The sequence below is a fragment of the Gopherus evgoodei genome, unplaced genomic scaffold (assembly GCF_007399415.2).
Source record: "Gopherus evgoodei ecotype Sinaloan lineage unplaced genomic scaffold, rGopEvg1_v1.p scaffold_52_arrow_ctg1, whole genome shotgun sequence".
Classification (NCBI taxonomy): Eukaryota; Metazoa; Chordata; order Testudines; family Testudinidae; genus Gopherus; species Gopherus evgoodei.
In genome coordinates this window covers 739,282-760,725 of record NW_022060073.1, presented here as the reverse complement: position 1 = coordinate 760,725, position 21,444 = coordinate 739,282, and the positions used below count along the sequence as shown (strand labels likewise).

Sequence of the window (21,444 nt, the reverse complement as noted above, 5' to 3'; positions counted from 1 at the left end):
TTAAATTGCTCCAGCCCTGTCCCCCTTCAGCGGATGAAAGGGGCAAGGGGTTTTACTCCCATTATGCCCTAGTCCCCCACTCGAACACAGGTCTCAGGCCTCCCTGGTCCTGCATGGACTCAACCGGTTTGGGATAAGGTTGAAGTTCTGCATGGTATCCCTGGGAACCATTATTCCATCCTTGCCTCCTGGGGGCTACTATGCCGCCCTGGATATGAAGGACGCGTACTTTCGCAATGCCATCTTCCCTCCGCACGGGAGATGCCTCCGCTTTATAGCCAGCGGTGAATACTCCCGGTTTACGGCCATAGTCGCCGCCTACCGTCGCTGATGTCGGATATGCGTTTTTCCGTATTGGGACGATTCGCTTATCCGAGGAGACTCTGAGACACAAACCACTCAGCCCGTGGGCATCGCCATGGTCTTATTCACAGGTCAAGGCCTGCGGTTTACTATAGAGCAATCCACTCTGGTTCCCACGCAGAGGTTGGGCTTCCTAGGGGCTATCCTGGTCTCCTACCTAGCCGGAGCCTGCTTATCACAACTGCGGGTTTAGGCGATGGCAACAATCATCTGAGGTCTGAAGGCTTTCCCAACGACCTCAGCTCGTTCTTGTCTCAGTCTCCTGGGTCCATGGTTGCCCGCAAGTTTGTAACCAAACACGCCAAGCTCCGCCTCCGTCCTCTCCAAGTCTGGCCCACCTCGGCGTACCGCTTGGACAGGGAGCCAATGGTCATGGTAGTCACCGTTCCCTCGAACGCCTTAGGCTCCCTAGAGTGGTGGCTAACTCCCTCCTTGGTGTGGACAGGGATGCGGTTTCATCCGCCCCAGCCCTCACTGCCCCTGACGGCGGACGCATCATCTCTCTGCTCGAGTGCTCATGGTCACCTCCGAGCTTAAGGCCTTCGGTCTTCTAGGGAGCTGGCATTCCTCATTAATGCCCCAAAAATGAGAGTAGTCCGCCTGGCATGCCAGGGGTTCCAGCGGCAGATGCGAGGCCGTTGTATCTCGGTGTTTACAGCCAACACAATGGCCAGGTGCTTCATAAGTATTCAGGGGGGACATAGTCCTTCCCCCTTTTTTTTTGTCAGGAGGCCATCCATTTCCGGGTCTTTTGCATGGCCCACTCGATGGAGCTGGCGACGTCCTTTCTCCCAGGCGTTTGGAACGTCTTAACTCTTTGACTCAGCAGGTCTTCCTGTCTTACGAGGGATCACTCTGCCCCATGTGAGGCGTCCCGCTTTCCGGAAGTGGAGATGGTTCCTCACACAGACCTGTTCGCTCACCGCGAGAGCAGGAAATGCCAGGTGTTCTGCTCCTTCCAAGGTCTCTCCTCAGAATCGATCTTGGACGCATTCCTGATGCCGTGGAACGGCCAACTGCATTATGCCTTCCCACTGTTCCCACTGGTTCGTTAGGTCCTGCTCAAACTCCGCAGGGGCAGAGCGCGCATCATCATGATCACTCCAGAGTGGTCCAGGCAGCACTGACATACCACGTTGCTCGGCCTGTCAGCCCAGACCTCATCACTCAGGGCAATGACAGGCTTCGTCACTCGGACCTGCAGCCTCTTCGCCTCACGTGGCTCCTGCGTACCTGAGTCGGGGTGACAGGCAGCCTTCCACCTGGTCAACGTACCGGGCCAGGTGGAAGCGTTTCCTTTACAGCTGCAGTACGCTCGATCTTGCTCCTGCTGAGGTCTCGATCCCCTCTATTTGGCCTGCCTCTGGCCTTCAGCGGCAGGATCTGGCGGTATCATCGCTGAGGATACTCTCAGCAGCCATCCCTACCTTCCAGCAGGCTAAGATGGACGTTCAGTGTCCCACGCTCTATGGGTTCGAGGTCCCTCAAGGGCTTGGAGCGCTTGCACCCTCGGGTGCGCCGCCCAGCCCCGCCCTGGGACCTCAACCTAGTCTTGGCCAGACGGGTCTCTGAGATCAGAGCTCTTACGCAGGTTCCACAAAGACAAGGTGTAGTTATGACCGCACCCGGCTTTCCTCCGTAAGGTGTTTTGGCCTTTCATGTTACCCACAGCTCAATGCAATGGGCATAACCGTTGCACTCCTTGGACATCGGTGGAGTGCTCGCATTATATTGTGCTGACAGAATCATTTCCTAGGGTGCCCCAGCTCTGCCCCGGTAGCGGGCCAAAGGGAGGGCTTGCTTGTTTTCCTCTCAGAGGATCTCATCTTGGGTGATGGCGGACATCCCCACTTGTTATGATTTGGCTCATATTTCCCCAAGCCACATCACCGTGCATTCTACCAGGGCTCAGGCTTCATCTGCCGCCTTGCTGGCTCGTGTTTCTACCCACGAGATCTGTCGCGAAGCTCCATTGGTCCTCGGTCCTTACCTTTGCTTCGCAGTATGCCCTGGTTCAGCAGTCAAGAGAGGCTGTAGCCTCTGGCTCAGCAGTTTTATTCTGCCACATTTCACTCCGACCCCACCGCCTTTGTAAGGCTTGGGATTCACCTAACTGGAATGGATATGAGCAATCACTCGAAGAAGAAAAGACGGTTACTCACCTTTGTAACTGTTGTTCTTCGAGATGTGTTGCTCATATCCATTCCGCACCCGCCCTCCTTCCCCACTGTCGGAGTAGCCGGCAAGAAGGAACTGAGGAGCGGGCGGGCCGGCAGGAGTATATATGGAGCGCCATGGTGGCGCCACTCTAGGGGGCGACCTGCCGGCCCACTGAGTTGCTAGGGTAAAAGTTTTCCGACGAATGTGCACACGCGGCGCGTACACCTAACTGGAATGGATATGAGCAACACATCTCGAGGAACAACAGTTACAAAGGTGAGTAACCGTCTTTTACTTTCACTCCTGCTCATTGGTAAAAGTTTATGCCTTATTTCCAGCCTGAATTCGTCTATGTTCCACTCCCAGCCATTGGATCAGGTTATACATTTCTCTGCTGGACTGAGGAGCCCCTTATTAAATACTTGTTCCCCATGTGATACTTCTAGAGTCCCTGCTCCCAGGATAGAATCCCCCACTCTGTAAGTGTGGCCTAGTTCTTGCTGCTAGATGTACGCATTCACAGGTAGCCATATTAGAATGCGTATTTTTCATTCGCATACAGGCTGCAAGGGATCCCGCTCGCTCTCTAGCAGTGACCTGTCCATTTCACTATTTACCACTCTCCCATGTTTGTATCATTTAGTCTTCAGTGCAGGGCCAAGCTGAGTTAGTATCACAGAATATCAGAGTTGGAAGGGACCTCAGGAGGTATCTAGTCCAACCCCCTGCTCAAAGCAGGACCAGCCCTTCCCTGACTCAGAACAGACTTTATGCTTCTCACCAGGTGGCAGATCTGGGTGGTAGGAGCAGGAGCAGCTCTAGCTTGCCGTTCCAAGCACAGCAGGCAGGCTGCCTTCGGTAGCGCGCCTGCAGGAGGTCCCCGGTCCTGCAGCTTTGGCGTACTCGCCGCCAAATCCGCAGGACTGGTGGACCTCCCGCAGAAATGCTGCTGAAGGCAGCCTGACTGCTGCACTCACAGTGATTGGCAGGGTGCCCCCTGCGGCTTGCTGCCCTAGGCACGCGCTTGGAAGGCTGGTGCCTGGAGCCACCACTGAGTACATGATCACCTACATGATCACCCTGCTGGAGCTCCTCATGGCAGCTTAGCAGAAAACCTGGTGGCCCTTCGCACTCTGAGCTCTCTGGGGAGCCTGTGGCCTGTAGAAAGCCTGGAGTGAACCTCGCCCCAAATACGACACACTTTGTACATGTGCCCTGCATAGCTAATAGTGCAAGAAGCATGGAGACAGCCCCTTGTTGGTATAATGTAGCATTTGTGCGATGAGGAAACCATTAGAAGGAACAAGCTGGATGGACAGTGTGATAAACCCAGGCCAGTTGGGAACAGCAGAGTAGTAGAAGGGAGATATACTGGTCACTGGATAAGCAGTTTTCTGTTCCCTGAGTGACCAGAGCAGGAGCTGCTCTACGCTAATGAGAACACTTGACTCCAATTAATCTGCTAAGAGTCAGGTGAGACTGTTAAGCACCTGACTGATTAAGGCCCCTCTGATGCTATAAAAGGGCTCACTCCAGTCAGGCCAAAGAGAGCCAGAGGAGAGGAAGTGTGTGTGAGGAACCGGGAGCAAGAGGTGTGCAAGAAGCTGAGAGTGAGTAGGCATCTTGCTGGAGGACTGAGAAGTACAAGCGTTATCAGACATCAGGAGGAAGGTCCTGTGGTGAGGACAAAGAAGGTGTTGGGAGGAGGCCATGGGGAAGTAGCCCAGGGAGTTGTAGCTGTTGCGCAGCAGTACCAGGAGACACTCTAGACAGCTGCAATCCACAGGGCCCTGGGCTGGAACCCGGAGTAGAGGGCGGGCCCGGGTTCCCTCCAAACCTCCCAACTCCTGATCAAACACAGGAGGAATTGACTTGGACTGTGGCTTCTACCAGAGGGGAAGGTCTCTGGGCTGTTTCCCAACCCGCAGGATGAATCTGTGAGGCAAGCAAATCTGCCAATAAGAGCAGGACCCATCAAGGTAGAGAAGGAACTTTGTCACAACAGATAAAGACAGCAGCTGGACTTGCCAGCCTGGGTCAGCCCCATGGCCCATCTAGCCCAGTCTCCTATCTCTGACAGGGGCCAGGACCATTTGCCTCTGCGGAAGGCGTAAGAAACCTTGAAGCAGGCAGAAGTGGGGTCATCTGCTCCAACTGTGGTCTCATCCAGCCCATGAGGTGATAAGCCCTGCCTCAGGGCTGGAGCCAATCCATTCCTGGACTCGCTTCTGAGCATCAACTATTCTCACACACAAGTACATTCCTCTGTTCTCCACACAGATGCCTAGCCCCGCTTTAAATCTGAAGTTCTTGGTCCTAACACCATCCTGTGGCAGAGAGTTCCAAAAAATAATTAGTGTGTGTGTGAAAGTATTTCCTTTGATCGGTTTGAAGTTTCCCCATTCAGTTCCATTGCCTGTCCATGTGCTGTGAACCAGGGAGAACAGGAGCTCCTGCTTCTACCACCCATCTCCAGCCCATTCAGTATTTTATAGCCAAATCTCCTCTAACGCATCTCCTCTCTAAGGGAAACAATACCAGTCTGGTCAGACCCTCATGGGAGAATTTCTCCAAGACTCAAATCATTCTTGTTGCTCCTTCATCTCTGAGCTCCCCCTAATTCCGCAGTACAGCAGGTGAGGTGAGATGGCCAGGACGGCACACAGTATCCAGATTCATGTTAAACGCCAAAAGGCTAGCAGTGATCACATGACTAACATAGTGAACATCAGTGTGACTGGGGTAGGACCTGAGGCTAAAATAGGGAAAGACCAAGTTAAGAATTTCTTAGACAAGTTAGATATTTTCGAGTCAGCAGGGTTTGGGGAAATACATCCTAGAATATTTAAGGAACTGGCTGAAGAGATCTCTGAGCCATTAACAATTATCTTTGAGAACTCGTGGAGGACAAGAGAGATCCCAGAGGCCTGGAAAAGGGCAAATATAGTACCTGTTTATAAAAAGGGGAATAAGGACAACCCAGAGAATTGTAGACCAGTCAGCTTAAATTCTATGCCCATAAAGGTAATGAACAAATAATCAAACAATCAGTTTGTAAGCACCTCAAAGATAAGGTGATAAGTAACAGTCAAAATGGATTTGTGAAGAACAAGTCATGTCAATCCAAGAAGCCTTGTGGACGAGGGGAAGCAGTATATGGGATATATCTCAACTTTACTAAGGCTTTTGATAGTCTCAGATGATCGTCTCATAAACAAACTAGGGATATAGATCATAGACGAACCAATGATAAGGTGGGTACACAACAGGTTGGAAAATGGTACTTGGAGAGTAGTTATCAAGGGTTCAGTGTCAAGCTGGAATGGCATACTGAGTAGGGTCCCATAAGGATCTGTTCTGGGTCTGATTCTAGTCAATACCTTGATAAATAATTTGGACAGTGGCATAGAGATCACGCTTATCAAGTCTGGGGATGGTGATACCAACCTGGGAGGGGTTGCAAGGGCTTTAGAGGATAGGATTAGAATTCAAAAAGATCTGACAAATTGGAGAAATGGTCTGAAATAAATTGGATGAAATTCAGTCAGGACAATGCAAGGTCTTCCACTTAGGAAGGAACAATCAATTGCACAAATACAAAATAGGCAATGACTGTCTAGGTAGGAGTACTGCGAAAAGGGATCTGGGGGTTCTAGTGGATCAGAAATGAAATATGAGTCAACAATCAGGGCCGGCTCTAGCCATTTCGCCGCCCCAAGCACGGCGGCACGCCGCGGGGGGCGCTCTGCTGCTCGCTGGTCCCGCGGCTCTGGTGGACCTCCTGCAGGCATCCCTGCGGAGGGTCCGCTGCTCCCGCGGCTCCGGTGGAACATCTGCAGGCACGCCTGCGGGAGGTCCACCTGAGCCGTGGGACCAGCGGATCCTCTGCAGGGACGCCTGTGGGAGGTCCACCGGAGCCGCCTGCCGCCCTCTCGGCAACCGACAGAGCGCCCTCCGCGGCATGCTGCCTCAAGCACGTGCTTGGCACACTGTGGCCTGGAGCTGTCCCTGTCAACAATGTAACACTGTTGCAAAAAAAAAAAGCGAACATTCTGAGGTGTATTAGCCGGATCGTTGTCAGCAAGACACGAGATGTAATTATTCTTCTTTGAGTGATTGCTCATATCCATTCCAGTTAGGTGTGTGCGCCGTGCGTGCATGCTCGTCGGAAGATTTTTACCCTAGCAACTCCAGTGGGTTGGCAGGTCGCCCCCTGGAGTGGCGCCGCCATGGCGCTTGATATATACCCCTGCCGACCCGACCGCTCCTCAGTTCCTTCTTACCGCCCGTGTCGGTCGTTGGAACAGTGGAGCGCGACTTAGCTGATCTCCACTTCCCTAGCTTCTTCTTGTTCAGTTGATCTCTTGTTGTATATAGTTAACTAGTCTATAGTGTAATTAGTTTTATAGTTCTTAGTTAGTTAGTGTATATAGTTTAGTGGGGTTCGGGCATTAGCCCTTCCCCGCACCCGGTGCCGGGGCCCATGCCCGGTTCACCGGGATTTAAACCATGCTCAGCCTGTAAGAAGCCGATGCCCACGAGCGATCCCCATGACTCTTGCCTAAAGTGCCTCGGGGAATTGCACATCTCCGATAAGTGCCGCATTTGCAAGGCCTTTAAGCCGCGGACTAAAAAGGAGAGGGACTTTCGCTTAAAGACTCTCCTTATGGAGGCACCCCTCAACCCTCCGTCCTCGGCACCGAGCGCTGACAGCGCTCCTCCGGCACCGGACCGCGCCGGCGCTGCCAAGACACCTCGGCACCGGCCTTCTCCGGCACAGGGACCTGATCGAAGACTCTCAGCTCCCACCACGCCTGCGATGCAGTCTCGTTCAAATCGCTCGGCACCTACTCCTGCTGCAGCACCGACGACTGTGGTACCATCGACTCCGGTCCCGAGAGGGCCGTTGAGTCCGGTCCTTGAGAGTTCCCCGCCGAGGCCTGTGGTTGAGCTTACAGTCCCCTCCACACTGGAGACCTTCGCCTCGCCCAGGGACCTTATTGCGATGACTGAGTCTGCCTTGCCTCAACCCCCGGCACCGCCGGTGCGGGTACTGCATTCCAGAGGCAAACCAGCCGCTATGAGACCTCCTTCGCTAGACTCGGCAAGCCAGCACTGATCTCGATCCAGGTCCCGGCACCGCTCGAGGTCCCACTGACGGTCCCGGTCGAGACGCCGCTCGCAGTCCCAGCACCACTCACCTATGCGGTACCAGTCGTACTCGCGGCACCGATCCACCTCTCGTCGTGCCCGGTACTCTCGGTACCGCTCTGGCTCTAGGCACCGCTCCTGGCACTGAGAATCTCGCAGCCGGTCCTGCCGCAGACGTTCGAGATCCAGGTCGACCTCCCGGCACTGCGCTGGTTGCAGGTCCCGGTCTCGGTCTCGGCACCGGTATGATTCCCAGTACCGATCCCCGGCACTGAGGAGATCTCCAGCGACATGAGCAAAGGACTCATATCAGCCTCGTTCGGCTCCTCCATGGCCGTCCCGACAACCGTCCGTGTCTTCTCAGGCAGATAGTGCATACGCCCCAGACACCGACGTGCCTGCTGCGTTATTCCATGAGCCCCAGCCTCAAGATCATGGACCGCAGCAGTGGGGGTTCTGGACGCCTTGGGCATACCATCAGGCCCAAGGCCCTCTCCCAGGTCCATCGCGCTCGACCACTTCAGAACACAGGGTGCCGGAGGCCACGATTACCCGTCCTCCTCCTCCTCCTCCTATGGAGGAAGGGTTGACTCAACCTCAGGACTCTGAGCTCCCCAGGGAGACAGGCATGATCCACCAGGCAGAACCCTCATCAGACCCGCTCGTTCCAGGTCTCTCCTCTTCATCCTCCCCTGACAAGGCTGTAGCTGGAACCTCATCTGCCAGTCCTCCACCAATTGACCTCAGGGCCCACCAGGACCTCCTCAGGCGTGTTGCACAAAACATGAACTTGCAGGCCGAGGAGGTCCCGGAGGTACAGGACCCAGTGGTGGACATTTTGTCATCGGATCCCCCACTAGAGTGGCCCTCCCATTCATTAAGACCATACAAGCCAATGTCACTACGATCTGGCAGTCTCCGACCTCTGTTCCGCCTGCTGCGCGAGGTGTAGAGCGCAAATACATGGTACCCTCCAAGGGCTATGAATATCTGTATGTCCATCCTCCTCCCTGCTCCCTCGTCGTCCAGTCGGTTAACGAGAGGGAGTGCCATGGCCAGCAGGCTCCAGCCCCTAAATCAAAGGACGCGAGGCGCATGGACTTGCTAGGGCGAAAAGTCTATTCCGCAGGGGCACTCCAACTCCGCGTGTCCAATCAGCAAGCCCTCCTTAGCTGCTATAGTTACAACACCTGGGCGGCAGCGGACAAATTTAAGGAGTTGCTTCCGCAGGACGCACGACAGGAGTTCTCGGCGATCCTCGACGAAGGGAAAAAGGTGGCGAGAACTTCCCTCCAGGCTTCCCTGGACGCCGCAGACTCAGCTGCCAGGACTCTGGCCTCTGGCGTGACTATGCGCCGTATCTCGTGGCTGCAGGTCTCCGGCCTCCCCCCGGAGCGCCAACACACTATTCAGGACCTTCCATTTGAGGGCCAAGGGCTGTTTTCGGATAAAACTGATCCTAGGCTGCAGAGCCTAAAAGACAACAGGGTCATTATGTGCTCATTAGGAATGCACATGCCGGTAACTCAGCGCAGGCCCTTCCGACCCCAACTGCACCGCCCTTACCCTCAGCCCCGGCAGAGACAAGACTTTGCCAGACGGCGAGGCAGAAACGGTCGCTGAAGGCAATTGGGCAACCAAGGGGGCCAGAACCAAAGCTCCTCCAAGCCTTCCTCAGGGCCAAAACCTTCCTTTTGAAAGTGCGCCCAAGGGCATTGTACCAGTTTCTTTAAAGGATCCATCCCCTCCTTTTTCCAACCGTCTTTCCTTTTTCCTCCCTGCATGGTCCCAGCTAACATCAGATCGTTGGGTCTTACGCATGCTGGAACTTGGATACCACCTCCAATTTATTTCAACCCCCCCCCTTTCCAGCCCCCTCCCTCGTCCCTCTTCAGGGACCCCTCTCACGAGCAACTCCTCCTACAGGAGGTGCAAACGCTCCTCGCCAAAGGGGCCATAGAGGAGGTACCAGAGCACGAGCGGGGCAAGGGGTTTTACTCCCGCTACTTCCTAATCCCCAAGGCAAAGGGAGGTCTCAGACCTATCCTCGATCTGCGGGAACTCAACAGATACATGATAAAGTTGAAGTTCCGTATGGTATCCCTGGGGACCATTATCCCATCCCTGGATCCTGGAGACTGGTATGCCGCCCTCGACATGCAAGATGCCTACTTCCACATAGCCATCTTCCCATCTCACAGGAGGTTCCTCCAGTTCGTGGCCAACCGCCAACATTTTCAGTTCGCGGTCCTCCCGTTCGGCCTCTCTGCAGCCCCAAGAGTATTCACCAAATGTATGGCTGTAGTCGCCGCCCACCTTCGCCGCAGTCGGATACACGTATTTCTGTATCTAGACGACTGGCTCATCCGCGGGACCTCCGAGGCGCGAGTCCTCAGTCATGTCTGCATTGTCAAGGACCTTTTCGTACATCTAGGTCTAATGATCAATGTGGAAAAATTGAGTCTGATCCCCACTCAGAGGACAGAATTTATTGGCGCCACCCTGGACTCCACTCTTGCCAAAACCTGCCTACCACTGTCACGGTTCCAGACTACGGCAGCCATCATCCAGAGGCTGCAAGCGGCGCCGTTGACTTTGGTGCGCACTTGCCTCACTCTCCTGGGCCATGTGGCAGCCTGTATGTTCGTAACGAACTACGCAAGACTGCGCCTCCGGCCCCTCCAGTCGTGGCTCAACTCACAGTACCGCCCAGCCAGGGATCCTATGGACATGGTCGTCACCATTCCCCCGAACGTCCTCGACTCCTTCAAGTGGTGGCTGGATCCCTCCATGGTGTGTGCGGGGCTCCCGTTCCATCCATCCCAGCCCTTGGCATCCCTGACAACGGACGCATCATCCCTGGGTTGGGGGGCTCACCTCGGGCACCTACGCACCCAGGGCCTTTGGTCATCTCAAGAGCTGACCCTCCACATCAACATCCGGGAGCTGAGAGCGGTCCGCCTTGCTTGCCAGACGTTCCGACAACACTTACAGGGCCGTTGTGTGTCAGTATTCACCGACAACACAACGGCCATGCACTATATAAACAAGCAGGGTGGCACGAGATCTTCACCCCTGTGTCAAGAGACCTTACGACTCTGGGACTTCTGTATAGCCCATTCTATACACCTCATCGCGTCCTTTCTCCCGGGAGTTCGGAACACGCTGGCGGATCGCCTCAGCAGATCCTTCCTTTCCCACAAATGGTCCCTTCGCCTAGACGTTGCTCTTTCGCTCTTCTGGAGGTGGGGGTTTCCCTGGATGGACCTCTTTGCGTCCTGCGGGAGCAGGAAATGCCAGACGTTCTGCTCCTTTCAAGGCCTCTCACCGGGTTCAGTGGCGGATGCCTTCCTTGTACCGTGGATGATGCACCTGCTCTGTGCCTTTCCACCATTTCCGCTCGTCCACAAGGTCCTACTGAAAGTACGCAGGGACAAAGCCCACTTGATCATGATAGCTCCAGCATGGCCTCGGCAGCACTGGTACACCATGCTACTAGACCTATCCATAGCCGACCCAGTCCCCCTACCTCTTCACCTGGACCTGATCACTCAGGACCACGGCAAGCTGTTTCACCCGGACCTTCAGTCCCTCCACCTCACAGCATGGCTCCTGCGTGGCTGACCCAGTCTGAGCTGTGTTGCGCTACACCAGTGAAACAGGTGGTCCTGGGTAGCAGGAAACCTTCCACTAGAGCGACATATTTGGCCAAGTGGAAGCATTTCGCGTGCTGGTGCGCGGAGCGGAACTTTCTTCCCACCAAGGTCTCCATTTCCAACGTCTTGGATTACCTCTGGTCCCTTAAACAACAGGGCCTGGCCGTATCATCTCTGAGGGTCCATTTGGTGGCCATCTCTACCTTCCACTCAGGGGAGGATGGCCGCTCGGTATTCTCTCACCCGATGGTGTCTAGATTCCTTAAGGGCCTGGAGCACCTCTACCCCCAGGTACACCGCCCTGCCCCTACATGGGACCTTAACCTGGTTCTTGCCAGATTCATGTCCGACCCATTCGAGCTGTTAGCAACTTGCTCCCTTCTCTACCTCTCATGGAAAACCGCTTTCCTGGTGGCCATCACTTCAGCGAGACGAGTCTCGGAGCTTCAGGGCTCATGGTAGATCCCCCGTATACTGTGTTCCACAGGGACAAGGTGCAGTTGCGACCACATCCAGCCTTTCTCCCCAAAATGGTATCGGCCTTCCATGTTAACCAAGAGATCTTCCTACCTGTCTTCTTCCCAAAACCACATTCATCTCGCAGGGAGCAGCAACTACACTCCTTAGACATCCGTAGAGCACTCGCTTTTCATATCGAGCGAACTAAGCCATTTCGCAGAACCCCCCAACTCTTTGTGGCGGTGGCTGAGCGTATCAAGGGCCTACCCATCTCCTCGCAGCGGATTTCCTCCTGGGTAAGGTCGTGCATCTGCGCCTGCTATGACTTGGCTCACGTCCCCTCGGGCCACGTGACTGCGGGCTCAGGCCTCATCGGCTGCTTTCCTTGCTCACATGCACATTCATGAAATCTGTCGCGCAGCGACCTGGTCCTCGGTCCACGTCTTTGCCTCCCACTATGCCCTGGTTCAGCAGTCTAGGGATGACGCAGCCTTCGGTTCCGCAGTGTTACACTCTGCGACATCTCGCTCCGACCCCACCACCTAGGTAAGGCTTGGGAATCACCTAACTGGAATGGATATGAGCAATCACTTAAAGAAGAAAAGACGGTTACTCACCTTTGTAACTGTTGTTCTTCGAGATGTGTTGCTCATATCCATTCCAAACCCGCCCTCCTTCCCCACTGTCGGAGTAGCCGGCAAGAAGGAACTGAGGAGCAGTCGGGTCGGCAGGGGTATATATCCAGTGCCATAGCGGCACCACTCCAGGGGGCGACCCTGCTGACCCACCTGGGTTGCTAGGGTAAAAATCTTCCAATAAGCGTGTATGCGCAGCACGCACACCTAACTGGAATGGATATGAGCAACACATCTCAAAGAACAACAGTTACAAAGGTGAGTAACCGTCTTTTCTGCTCTACTCAGCACTGAAAAGGCTTCCACTGGAGTACTGAGTCCTCTTCTGAGCATCACTCTTCAGAAAAGGTGTGGACAAATTAGAGAAAGTCCAGAGAAGAGCAACAAAAATGATATGACCTATGAGGAAAGATTGAAAACATTGGATTTGTTTAGTCTGGAGAAGAGAAGACTGAAGGGGGCCATGATAACTGTCTTCATGTCTGTAAAAGGTTGTTATAAAGAGGAGGGTGACAAACTGTTCTCCTTGTCCACTGAGGACAGGACAAGAGGCAAAAACTGCAGCAGGGGAGGTTTAGGTTGGACATTAGAAAAAACTTCCTAACTATCAGGGTGGTTGAGCACGGGAACAAATTACCTAGGGAGGTTGTGGAACCTCCATCATTGGAGATTAAGAACAAGTTAGACTGGGGTGGGCAAACTTTTTGGCTCGAGGGCCACATCTGGATATGGAAATTGTATGGCGGGCTGTGAATTCTTACAAAATGGCGGTTGAGGTGCAGGAGGGGATGAGGGCTCTGCGATGGGGCCAGAAAAGAGGAGTTCAGGGTGCGGGAAGGGGCTCAGGGCTGGGGCAGGGGGGTGGGACGCAGAAGTGGGGGGTGGCCCTGGCTGGGGGTGTGGGCTGTGGGGCTGGGGATGGCGGGCTTGCGGTCTAGGAGGGTGTTTCAGGCTGGGACTGAGGGGTTCGGAGGCTGGGAGGGGGATCAGGGCTGGGGCACCGGGGGGGTGAGGGCTCTGGCTAGGGGGGGTTGGGCTCTGAGGTGGGACCGGAAATGAGAAGTTCAGGGTGCAGGTCGGGGCTCTGGGCTGGGGCAGGGTGCTGGGTGTGGGAGAGTGAGGGCCCCGAGCTTGGCGTGCAAGCTCTGGGGTGGGGTTGGGGATGAGGGGCTTGGGGTCTAGGAGGGTGCTCCAGGCTGGGACTGAGGGGTTTGGAGGGCAGGAGGGGGATCAGGGCTGGGGCAGGGGGTTGGGGCATGTGAGGGAGTCAGGGATGCAGGCTCAGGCAGCACTTACCTCAGCAGCTCCTGGAAGCAGCTGCATGTCCCCCCTCCACTTTCTATACAGAGGCGCAGCCAGGCAGCTCTGTGTGCTGCCCTGCCCACAGGCGTTGCCCCTGCAGCTCCCACTGGCTGCAGTTCCTGGCCAATGGGAGCAGTGAGGGCGGCGCCTGTGGGCGTGGCAACACACAGAGCCCCCTGGCTGCCCCTATACATAGGAGCCAGAGGGGGGACATGCCACTGCTTCCGGGAGCCACAGCACACGTGCATCCTGAGCAGGAACGTGAGAGCTGGATTAAATCGGCTGGCGGGCCAGAGGTGGCCTGCGGGCCATAGTTTGCCCACCCTGGGTCAGACAAACCTGTCAGTGCTGGTCTGTATAATACCGAGTCCTGCCTCAGTGCAGGGGACTGGACTAGATGACCTAGCAAAGTCCCCTCCAGTGCTACATGTCTAGGATTTTGTATATTTTTAAGGCCAGAAGGGTACTACTGTGATCATTTAGTCTGACCACCCAGAGTGTAGGCCACAGACCCTCACCCTGTAATTTCTGCGGTAAGCCCACATGGAACTTCTGTTTGAGCTACGGTGCCTCTTTGACAAAGAGATCCACTCTTCATTTAAGGCTTCGAGTGATGGAGAATCTACCACAATCCTCCGTAAGTTGTTCAGGTGGTTAATTACCCACACTTAGGCCTCATCCACACTGCTACTTTTCAGCATTGCAACTTTCTCACTCCGGGGGGGTGAAAAAACACCCCGAGCGCTGCAAGTTTCAGGGCTGTAAAGTGGCAGTGTAGACAGTGCACCAGCGCTGGGAGCTGTGCTTCCAGCTCTGATAGCTACTCCCCTCGTGGGGGCGGGTTTTTACAGCGCTAGGAAAGCTCTCTCCCAGCGCTGTGCCATGACTGCCCAGCCACGTTAAAGCAACATGCCCGTAGAAAAAACTGCTCCTTATCTCTAGCTTTAGCATTCAGCCACTGATCCCATTTTGCCTTTGTCTGCTAGATTAACGAGCCCTCTGCTCCCCATGCAGGCAGCAACCAATTGCGATACATCCCCTCTTATCCCTCTCTTGGATAAACTGCATAGATTGAGCTTCTTAAGCCTCTCACTATGAAGGCAGGTTTGCCAGGACTTCGAATCGTTGTACCTCTTCTCTGACTCCCTTCCAGACTTTAACGTTCTTTTTGAAATGCAGACACCAGACCTGGCCATGCTTCAGGGACATTGGTAGAGGTGGATGTTCTGGTCTCCAGGTAGGGGCAGACTCACACTTTGGGCCCCATGTCTGGCATGCGTCAGGGGCACTGGTGCTGCTCCCAGATCCCCATTCTCAGGAGCAGCAGAATCAGTGAAATGAACAGACATGAACACTGAGTGCTTTGTTTGGAGAGACCTGACTGCACACAGCAGGGAGGCCTGGATCCCCAACAGAGGCCACCTTGGGGAGTCAGTCTGTGCTCTCACTGCTGCTGTAGCTTCCTTTTTCTGGAGCGAGCAGTGCAAATCAGCTGCCGAGTCTTGCATTCGTCTCTGCCAATCCACATTGTACAGGAAAGGGGCCAGGATACATGTGTGACCCAAAGGCAAGGCATGCTGAGCTGTAAACCAGGAGAACGTGAGTTCTAAGCCCAGCTCTTCCACTGGTGCAAATATATTATTGTCCTTCACAACCACTAGTAACCCATGGCACACACCACAACCTAGACGAGGGCAGCTAGCATCCACCTGGTTTACAGAGAACTAGGAGGTTCCACCAGATCTCTACAGATAGGCCTAGGTCCAGAATCCACGTGCTTAATATGACAGACCCAAATCTCATCCACTTTGCCCTGCAGCCTTTCTGAAGCAATGTGCTAAATGCATGTGTAACCCCACTGATGCAGTGCGGCTTGGTGTCACTCCTTCGTGGTACATCCCATATGGAGGATTCTGAGGATAGGGTTACCCTGCAAAAAGAAATGAGCCGCACCTCTGGCAGTACGTCTCAGTGCCCGGATCAACGAACTGTCGCTGGCAGGGCTCCGGCTCTGGGGCTAACGATAGCAGCGCAGACATTCAGATTTCGGCTGGAGCCCAGGCTCTGAAATCCAGTGAAAGGGGGTGGGGGTCCCAGAGCCAGCTCCAGCCCAAGCCCAGATGTCTACACAGCTGTTTTCAGCGCCAAAGGCCAAGCTCACATCAGTTGACCTGGGCTGAGACTCACTGTTGCGGAGGGGGTTTGCAGTGTGGACATAACCTGAGTCTGTTACTACTTCCATGCTAATGGAGCTGGTTGTGCTTTTAGAGCCAAGCCTTGAGTTCAGTCCTTGTGGACAACTCAAGACTGAAGCATAGTTGTTTGGCTGTGATGTCTAGAACCACCACATCATGCTCTGTCCCCAGTAACCCTGATACCCAGCATCCCACCAGCTCCCAAACACTCATGGAATTGTGACAATGTGTCCTGGCTTGCTCCATGGGCTGACCCACACAGAGATATTAGCAAGCTTTCCTCACCCCTCATCCCCCAGAGCTGGGGAAGTCTATGTGGTGGATTTGCAACTCATGGGTTCAAACTCTGTTAATGACTCTCACAGTGTGAGGACTCTGCAATTAGTATTGTTATTTTGTATTGCAAACCATCCTATGGGGAGATACATCTGGATGGTGTGTTAACATTTGTTTTACTGGTGTAGTTTTAGGGTTTGTATTTTGTTTAATGAGAACTGTCCCTCTAAGAAGGTAGGACATTTAATTGTGCAGTGGGTTTGCTAGCGACTGAGTGCACTGGTGGGAGGCATTGCCTGTGTGTGCAGAGAGGAGAAGACCCTGCCTGTGTGAGCTGCAGAAAAGTCTGCACTTGAACTGATCTTTCCAGACAGCAGACTCACTCTCCAAGGGGTAGCAATAGTACGTACAGGGCCTGGCTGCTTCAGGATAGTGCTAATGAGCTCCGGAGCCTCTCTCCTGCAGGGAACCCGTCTGAATCCCACCTGGCTCAGGAGGGACTGACAGCAGGTCCCATCTAAGGGCCCTGTCTGAGATGAGTTTGAGGATCTCTGCTCCCATGACACACACTCATCCCTGTGCTTTACACTGGCTGGCAGACTCAGCAGAACAGCCAAGACACGCTGTGCTCGGAGACTGGATTACCCCTGAGACCCAAGGGGGAAGGCAGGTGTGTGTTGGCAGGAGATGGGGAGGCCTGAGAGCAGGCATGGCAGGGCTGGTGCCCATGGACAGCTGGGGGTCAGTGGGCTGGCACTGGGTCAGTGCTGTTTGGACAGTAGGTCGAAGTTCTCTGGAGTAGTGTTATCCTTCCCTGACCTGATACTGTGTTTGATTGCTGAGCCAAACCTACGGCAGAGTTGTGCACCTTGTCTTTCCCCTCCCAGCAGCCCACCTGCACCCTGCTGCTCACCCATCCCGCTGGGCCTCCTTCTTCTCCAGGTCCTGGATGACATCCAGCAGCATCTTGATGGTTTGTTGGCTGGTCTCCAGCACCCCTTCCAGGGACTGCAGCTGTGACTGTAGGTCCCCCATTTGCCCAGGCCCCACACCCACATGTCCCCGAGATGTTAGGAAATGCTCATCCCCCTTGGACAGACCCACTTGCCCTTTGGCTGCAACCACCAATTGCAGAAGGTCCTGAACCTGGTGCAGAGTCTCCAGCTGCTTGGCCGTCAGACAGGGCTCACCCAGCGGCTCGTTGCTCCAGGGGGCCCCTGGAGTCCGGGTGAATTGCTGTGTCCTTGGGGGGTGCCCTTGGCTGGATGTGGAGGTCAGTTGCTGAGGCTCCTCCAAGTTCATGAGGCCACACTCGGTCTGGGTGGCCTTCAGCTGGCTGCAGACGCTGGGCCTTGCAGCCACAGATTGGGCCCATCCACTGCTGGGAGCCTGGTGGCTGAGGGTGGCTGGTGTCTTCTTCAGCATGGTGGCTGTAGTACTGGGCAGGCTTGGTGGTGGCAGGACTGTGCTGGGGATGTGGTTTGAAGGGAGGCAGCTGGGGCTGGCCCAGGACGAGCTGTGTTGCTGCTGCAGGGCAGCAGTGGGCCCTCTTTGGGAGGGACACTGAGCTGGTTGGCCGAGCCCATGGCTGCCAGCCACGTGGTTATGAGCAGGCTGGGATGGCAGGTCCTGCTCAGACTGGCTCCTGCTTTGAGGCCGTGGCTCTGCTGGTGGCCCAGGCTGTCCACATGGCACAGAGGGAGGGCGCAGGGGACATGGAGCAGGGGCATCATGGCTGTCCTTAGGGCTCCCACAGTTCCTGGTGTATGCAGGGGGCTGGGAGGAGCAGAGGCCGGGGCTGGGTGCTGGTGGGCAGCCCTTTTGCTGGGAGGTATAGTTGGCAGCGGTACACCTGATGGTCCCTGGATAAGGTGGGCAAGGAGCCCTGGGCGGTGGAGTCAACCCGTGGCACAAAGTGGCATGTGGAGTGGGGCCTGGCTGCCCCTCTCTGCTGGTGTGCTGGGCGAGGGGGGAGGCAGGGAGGTGGTTGTGTGCAGAAAGGCTGGTGAGGATGCAGTGGGGGAGATCCCCGCTGGCTCTGGTGGAGGCGGGAGCCCTGGCTGGGCCCCAGCAGCCTGTCTGGCTCTTGCTGGGCTCCCAGGCTGCGGCCAGCACCTCCTGCTGGGCGAAGTCGCAGGCGCTCTTGCTGCGGACACGGGAGGCTGGGAATTGCTGCTGGAGGCTGGGGGAGGTCTGGATGGCCGTGCTCAGACACACCTTGCTGGGCACAGGCAGCGTCAGTGAGCACGGCTTGGCCTGGTGCCAGCCCCACTGGGCGTCCGAGGCACAGCTTGCCACCAGCTCAGGGGACTCCCTGGCAGGCGTCGAGGCACATGGGGTGTTGGTGTCAGGTGTGGCTGTTGGCTCCTGCGGGGGGCTCACCTCCTCCCCAGGGTTGCCATCCAGCAGGTCCTTGAAGCGTACCTGCTGGGGGCGGTTGCGTCGGTGCTTGAGGCGGGTCTCGATGTTGGGCGAGTCGCGGTTGAGCAGCACCGAGCGTACGGTCATGGCTTTCTCCTGGCTGCCCTCATTGCTCCGAGCCAGGCAGGGGCTAGTCTCCCTACTGACCATCTCGTGCCGCCCGGCCCGGCCCGGCCCTGCCCTCAGGCCCCAGGCCCCACTCCCATGCTCCTCCTCCCTGCTGCTTGGGAAGCTGCAGTACACGCGCTGCAACCTGGCAGAGGGAGCATCTCCTCTCCCTGTCAGAGCTGCAGCTGGGGCCCCGTGCTAAGGGCTGCCTGTGGCTTGGCCAGGGGGCCAGCTGGCTTCATCCTCTGCTGCTTGTGGGTCTTGCTGATGGGATAGCGACCAGAAGGAAAGCTGAACAGGAGGAGCAGTGACGAGGCTTCTTGGCATGCTGTCCTGCCTGTCCTTTGCCCCTAAAGCTTCTGACAAAGTGCCCTTGCACAGCTGGCCCTGGCTGGCCCTGAGCCTGGCCTGGGGCACCAGGAGCCCATTCTCCTGGCTGCTTTTCCGTCTTAGTCACCCCCAGGGTTGGCCCCCCTGGGGGCAGGATGGCAGCAGGTCCAGGCCCAGCTCATGGCTCCCATGCTCCCTTGGACCTGCGGAGACAGAAAGACTGTGTGACCATGGAGCCAGCACAGGAGCTGCAGCACGTCTCCTCTCACGTTCCCTCCCAAGGGTAGCAAACTTTCTAGCACACTTGGCTGCCTCCACATGGAGTTGCTGGCCCCTTTCGAGCCCTCCCTCTCAGCTCAGGCAAGATCACAAATCCAAAGAGACAAGCTTTGATCTCCAGCGCTGCCTCTTCAGCAAAAAGGAACAAGGAAGCCCCTTTAGCATAAACATGCTATAAGTTCACAGCTTGATTCAATCAGAAGAAACTGTTAAAAATAGCTCTGCCACATTGGGGCTCTGTGCAGGGCAGACAGGCTATGCCAGGGAGCCAGCTTCATGCAGGGCAGTGATGGGCCAGGGTCCTGGGGGCAGGGAGCCAGCTCCCCGTGGGGCAGTGACGGGCCAGGGTCCTGGGGGCAGGGAGCCAGCTTCCCCGTGGGGCAGTGACGGGCCAGGGTCCTGGGGGCAAGGAGCCAGCTCCCCGTGGGGCAGTGACGGGCCAGGGTCCTGGGGGCAGGGAGCCAGCTCCCCGTGGGGCAGTGACGGGCCAGGGTCCTGGGGGCAAGGAGCCAGCTCCCCGTGGGGCAGTGACGGGCCAGGGTCCTGGGGGCAGGGAGCCAGCTCCCCGTGGGGCAGTGACGAGCCAGGGTCCTGGGGGCAAGGAGCCAGCTCCCCGTGGGACAGTGACGGGCCAGGGTCCTGGGGGCAGGGAGCCGGCTGCCCGTGGGGCAGTGACGGGCCAGGGTCCTGGGGGCAGGGAGCCGGCTCCCCGTGGGGCAGTGACGGGGCAGGGAGCAGGCTCCCCGTGGGGCAGTGACGAGCCAGGGTCCTGAGGGCAGGGAGCCGGCTCCCCGTGGGGCAGTGACGAGCCAGGGTCCTGGGGGCAGGGAGCCGGCTCCCCGTGGGGCAGTGACGGGACAGGGAGCAGGCTCCCCGTGGGGCAGTGACGAGCCAGGGTCCTGGGGGCAGGGAGCTGGCTCCCCGTGGGGCAGTGACGGGCCAGGGTCCTGGGGGCAGGGAGCCGGCTCCCCGTGGGGCAGTGACGGCCAGGGTCCTGGGGGCAGGGAGCCGGCTCCCCATGAGACAGTGACGGGCCAGGGTCCTGGGGGCAGGGAGCCAGCTCCCCGTGGGGCAGTGACGAGCCAGGGTCCTGGGGGCAGGGAGCCAGCTCCCCGTGGGACAGTGATGAGCCGGGGTCCTGGGGGCAGGGAGCCAGCTCCTCGTGGGCAGTGACGGGCCAGGGTCCTGGGCTCCCCATGGGGCAGTGATAGGCCAGGGTCCTGGGGGCAGGGAGCCAGCTCCCCGTGGGGCAGTGATGAGCCAGGGTCCTGGGGGCAGGGAGCCAGCTCCTCGTGGGGCAGTGATAGGACAGGGTCCTGGGGGCAGGGAGCCAGCTCCCCGTGGGGCAGTGATGAGCCAGGGTCCTGGGGGCAGGGAGCCAGCTCCTCGTGGGGCAGTGATAGGACAGGGTCCTGGGGGCAGGGAGCCAGCTCCCCGTGGGGCAGTGATGAGCTGGGGTCCTGGGGGCAGGGAGGCAGCTCCCTGTGGGGCAGTGACGGGCCAGGGTCCTGGGCTCCCCATGGGGCAGTGATAGGCCAGGGTCTTGGGTGCAGGGAGCCAGCTCACACGAAACATGGCAAATGGGCCAGTGAGAAAATGTGCATCATCCCTGAGCCAAGGGCCTTCCTGCTGCTCCACAGAGGGCACTGCTGGCAGTTCAGCAGGCATCCAAGAGCTGCATCTGTTTCCCTGTCTTGAATACAAAGAGGCAGCCTGAACTGCAAGTCCCTGCATGGTGCTCTTCCGAGTGGAAGGTGTCCAGGCCCTGCTCTTCCACAACAGGGCACCCTCTCCCCATCAATTCTGCTGCTGCCCCTCAGTCTCAGCCTGCCGCTCCCTCTCCTCAGTCCTGAACTTCAGTCCCCCGGCTACTCCAGGCCTGGGCGCCCTGCCTGCAGCCCCCCTTATTCCCCCGGCTACTCCAGGCCTGGGCGCCCTGCCTGCAGCCCCCCTTATTCCCCCGGCTACTCCAGGCCTGGGCGCCCTGCCTGCAGCCCCCCTTATTCCCCCGGCTACTCCAGGCCTGGGCGCCCCTGCCTGCAGCCCCCCTTATTCCCCCGGCTACTCCAGGCCTGGGCGCCCTGCCTGCAGCCCCCCTTATTCCCCCGG

The 21,444-nt window shown here is 56.9% G+C and overlaps 2 protein-coding genes across 2 annotated transcripts in view; one reads left to right on the top strand and one right to left on the bottom strand.

Annotated features, from left to right (window-relative positions):
* LOC115643200 (INSYN2B protein-like) overlaps nucleotides 1-18,776 on the bottom strand; it is a 34,886-nt gene extending 16,110 nt beyond the window's left edge. Inside the window, exon 1 of the mRNA XM_030547069.1 lies at nucleotides 17,111-18,776. Coding sequence (XP_030402929.1) covers nucleotides 17,111-18,768 — 1,658 coding nt within the window. The 5' untranslated portion in view covers nucleotides 18,769-18,776. The remainder of the gene's footprint in view (nucleotides 1-17,110) is intronic.
* LOC115643208 (dedicator of cytokinesis protein 2-like) overlaps nucleotides 1-21,444 on the top strand; it is a 298,187-nt gene that overhangs the window by 239,316 nt on the left and 37,427 nt on the right. The gene's annotated exons all lie outside the window — the stretch shown is intronic.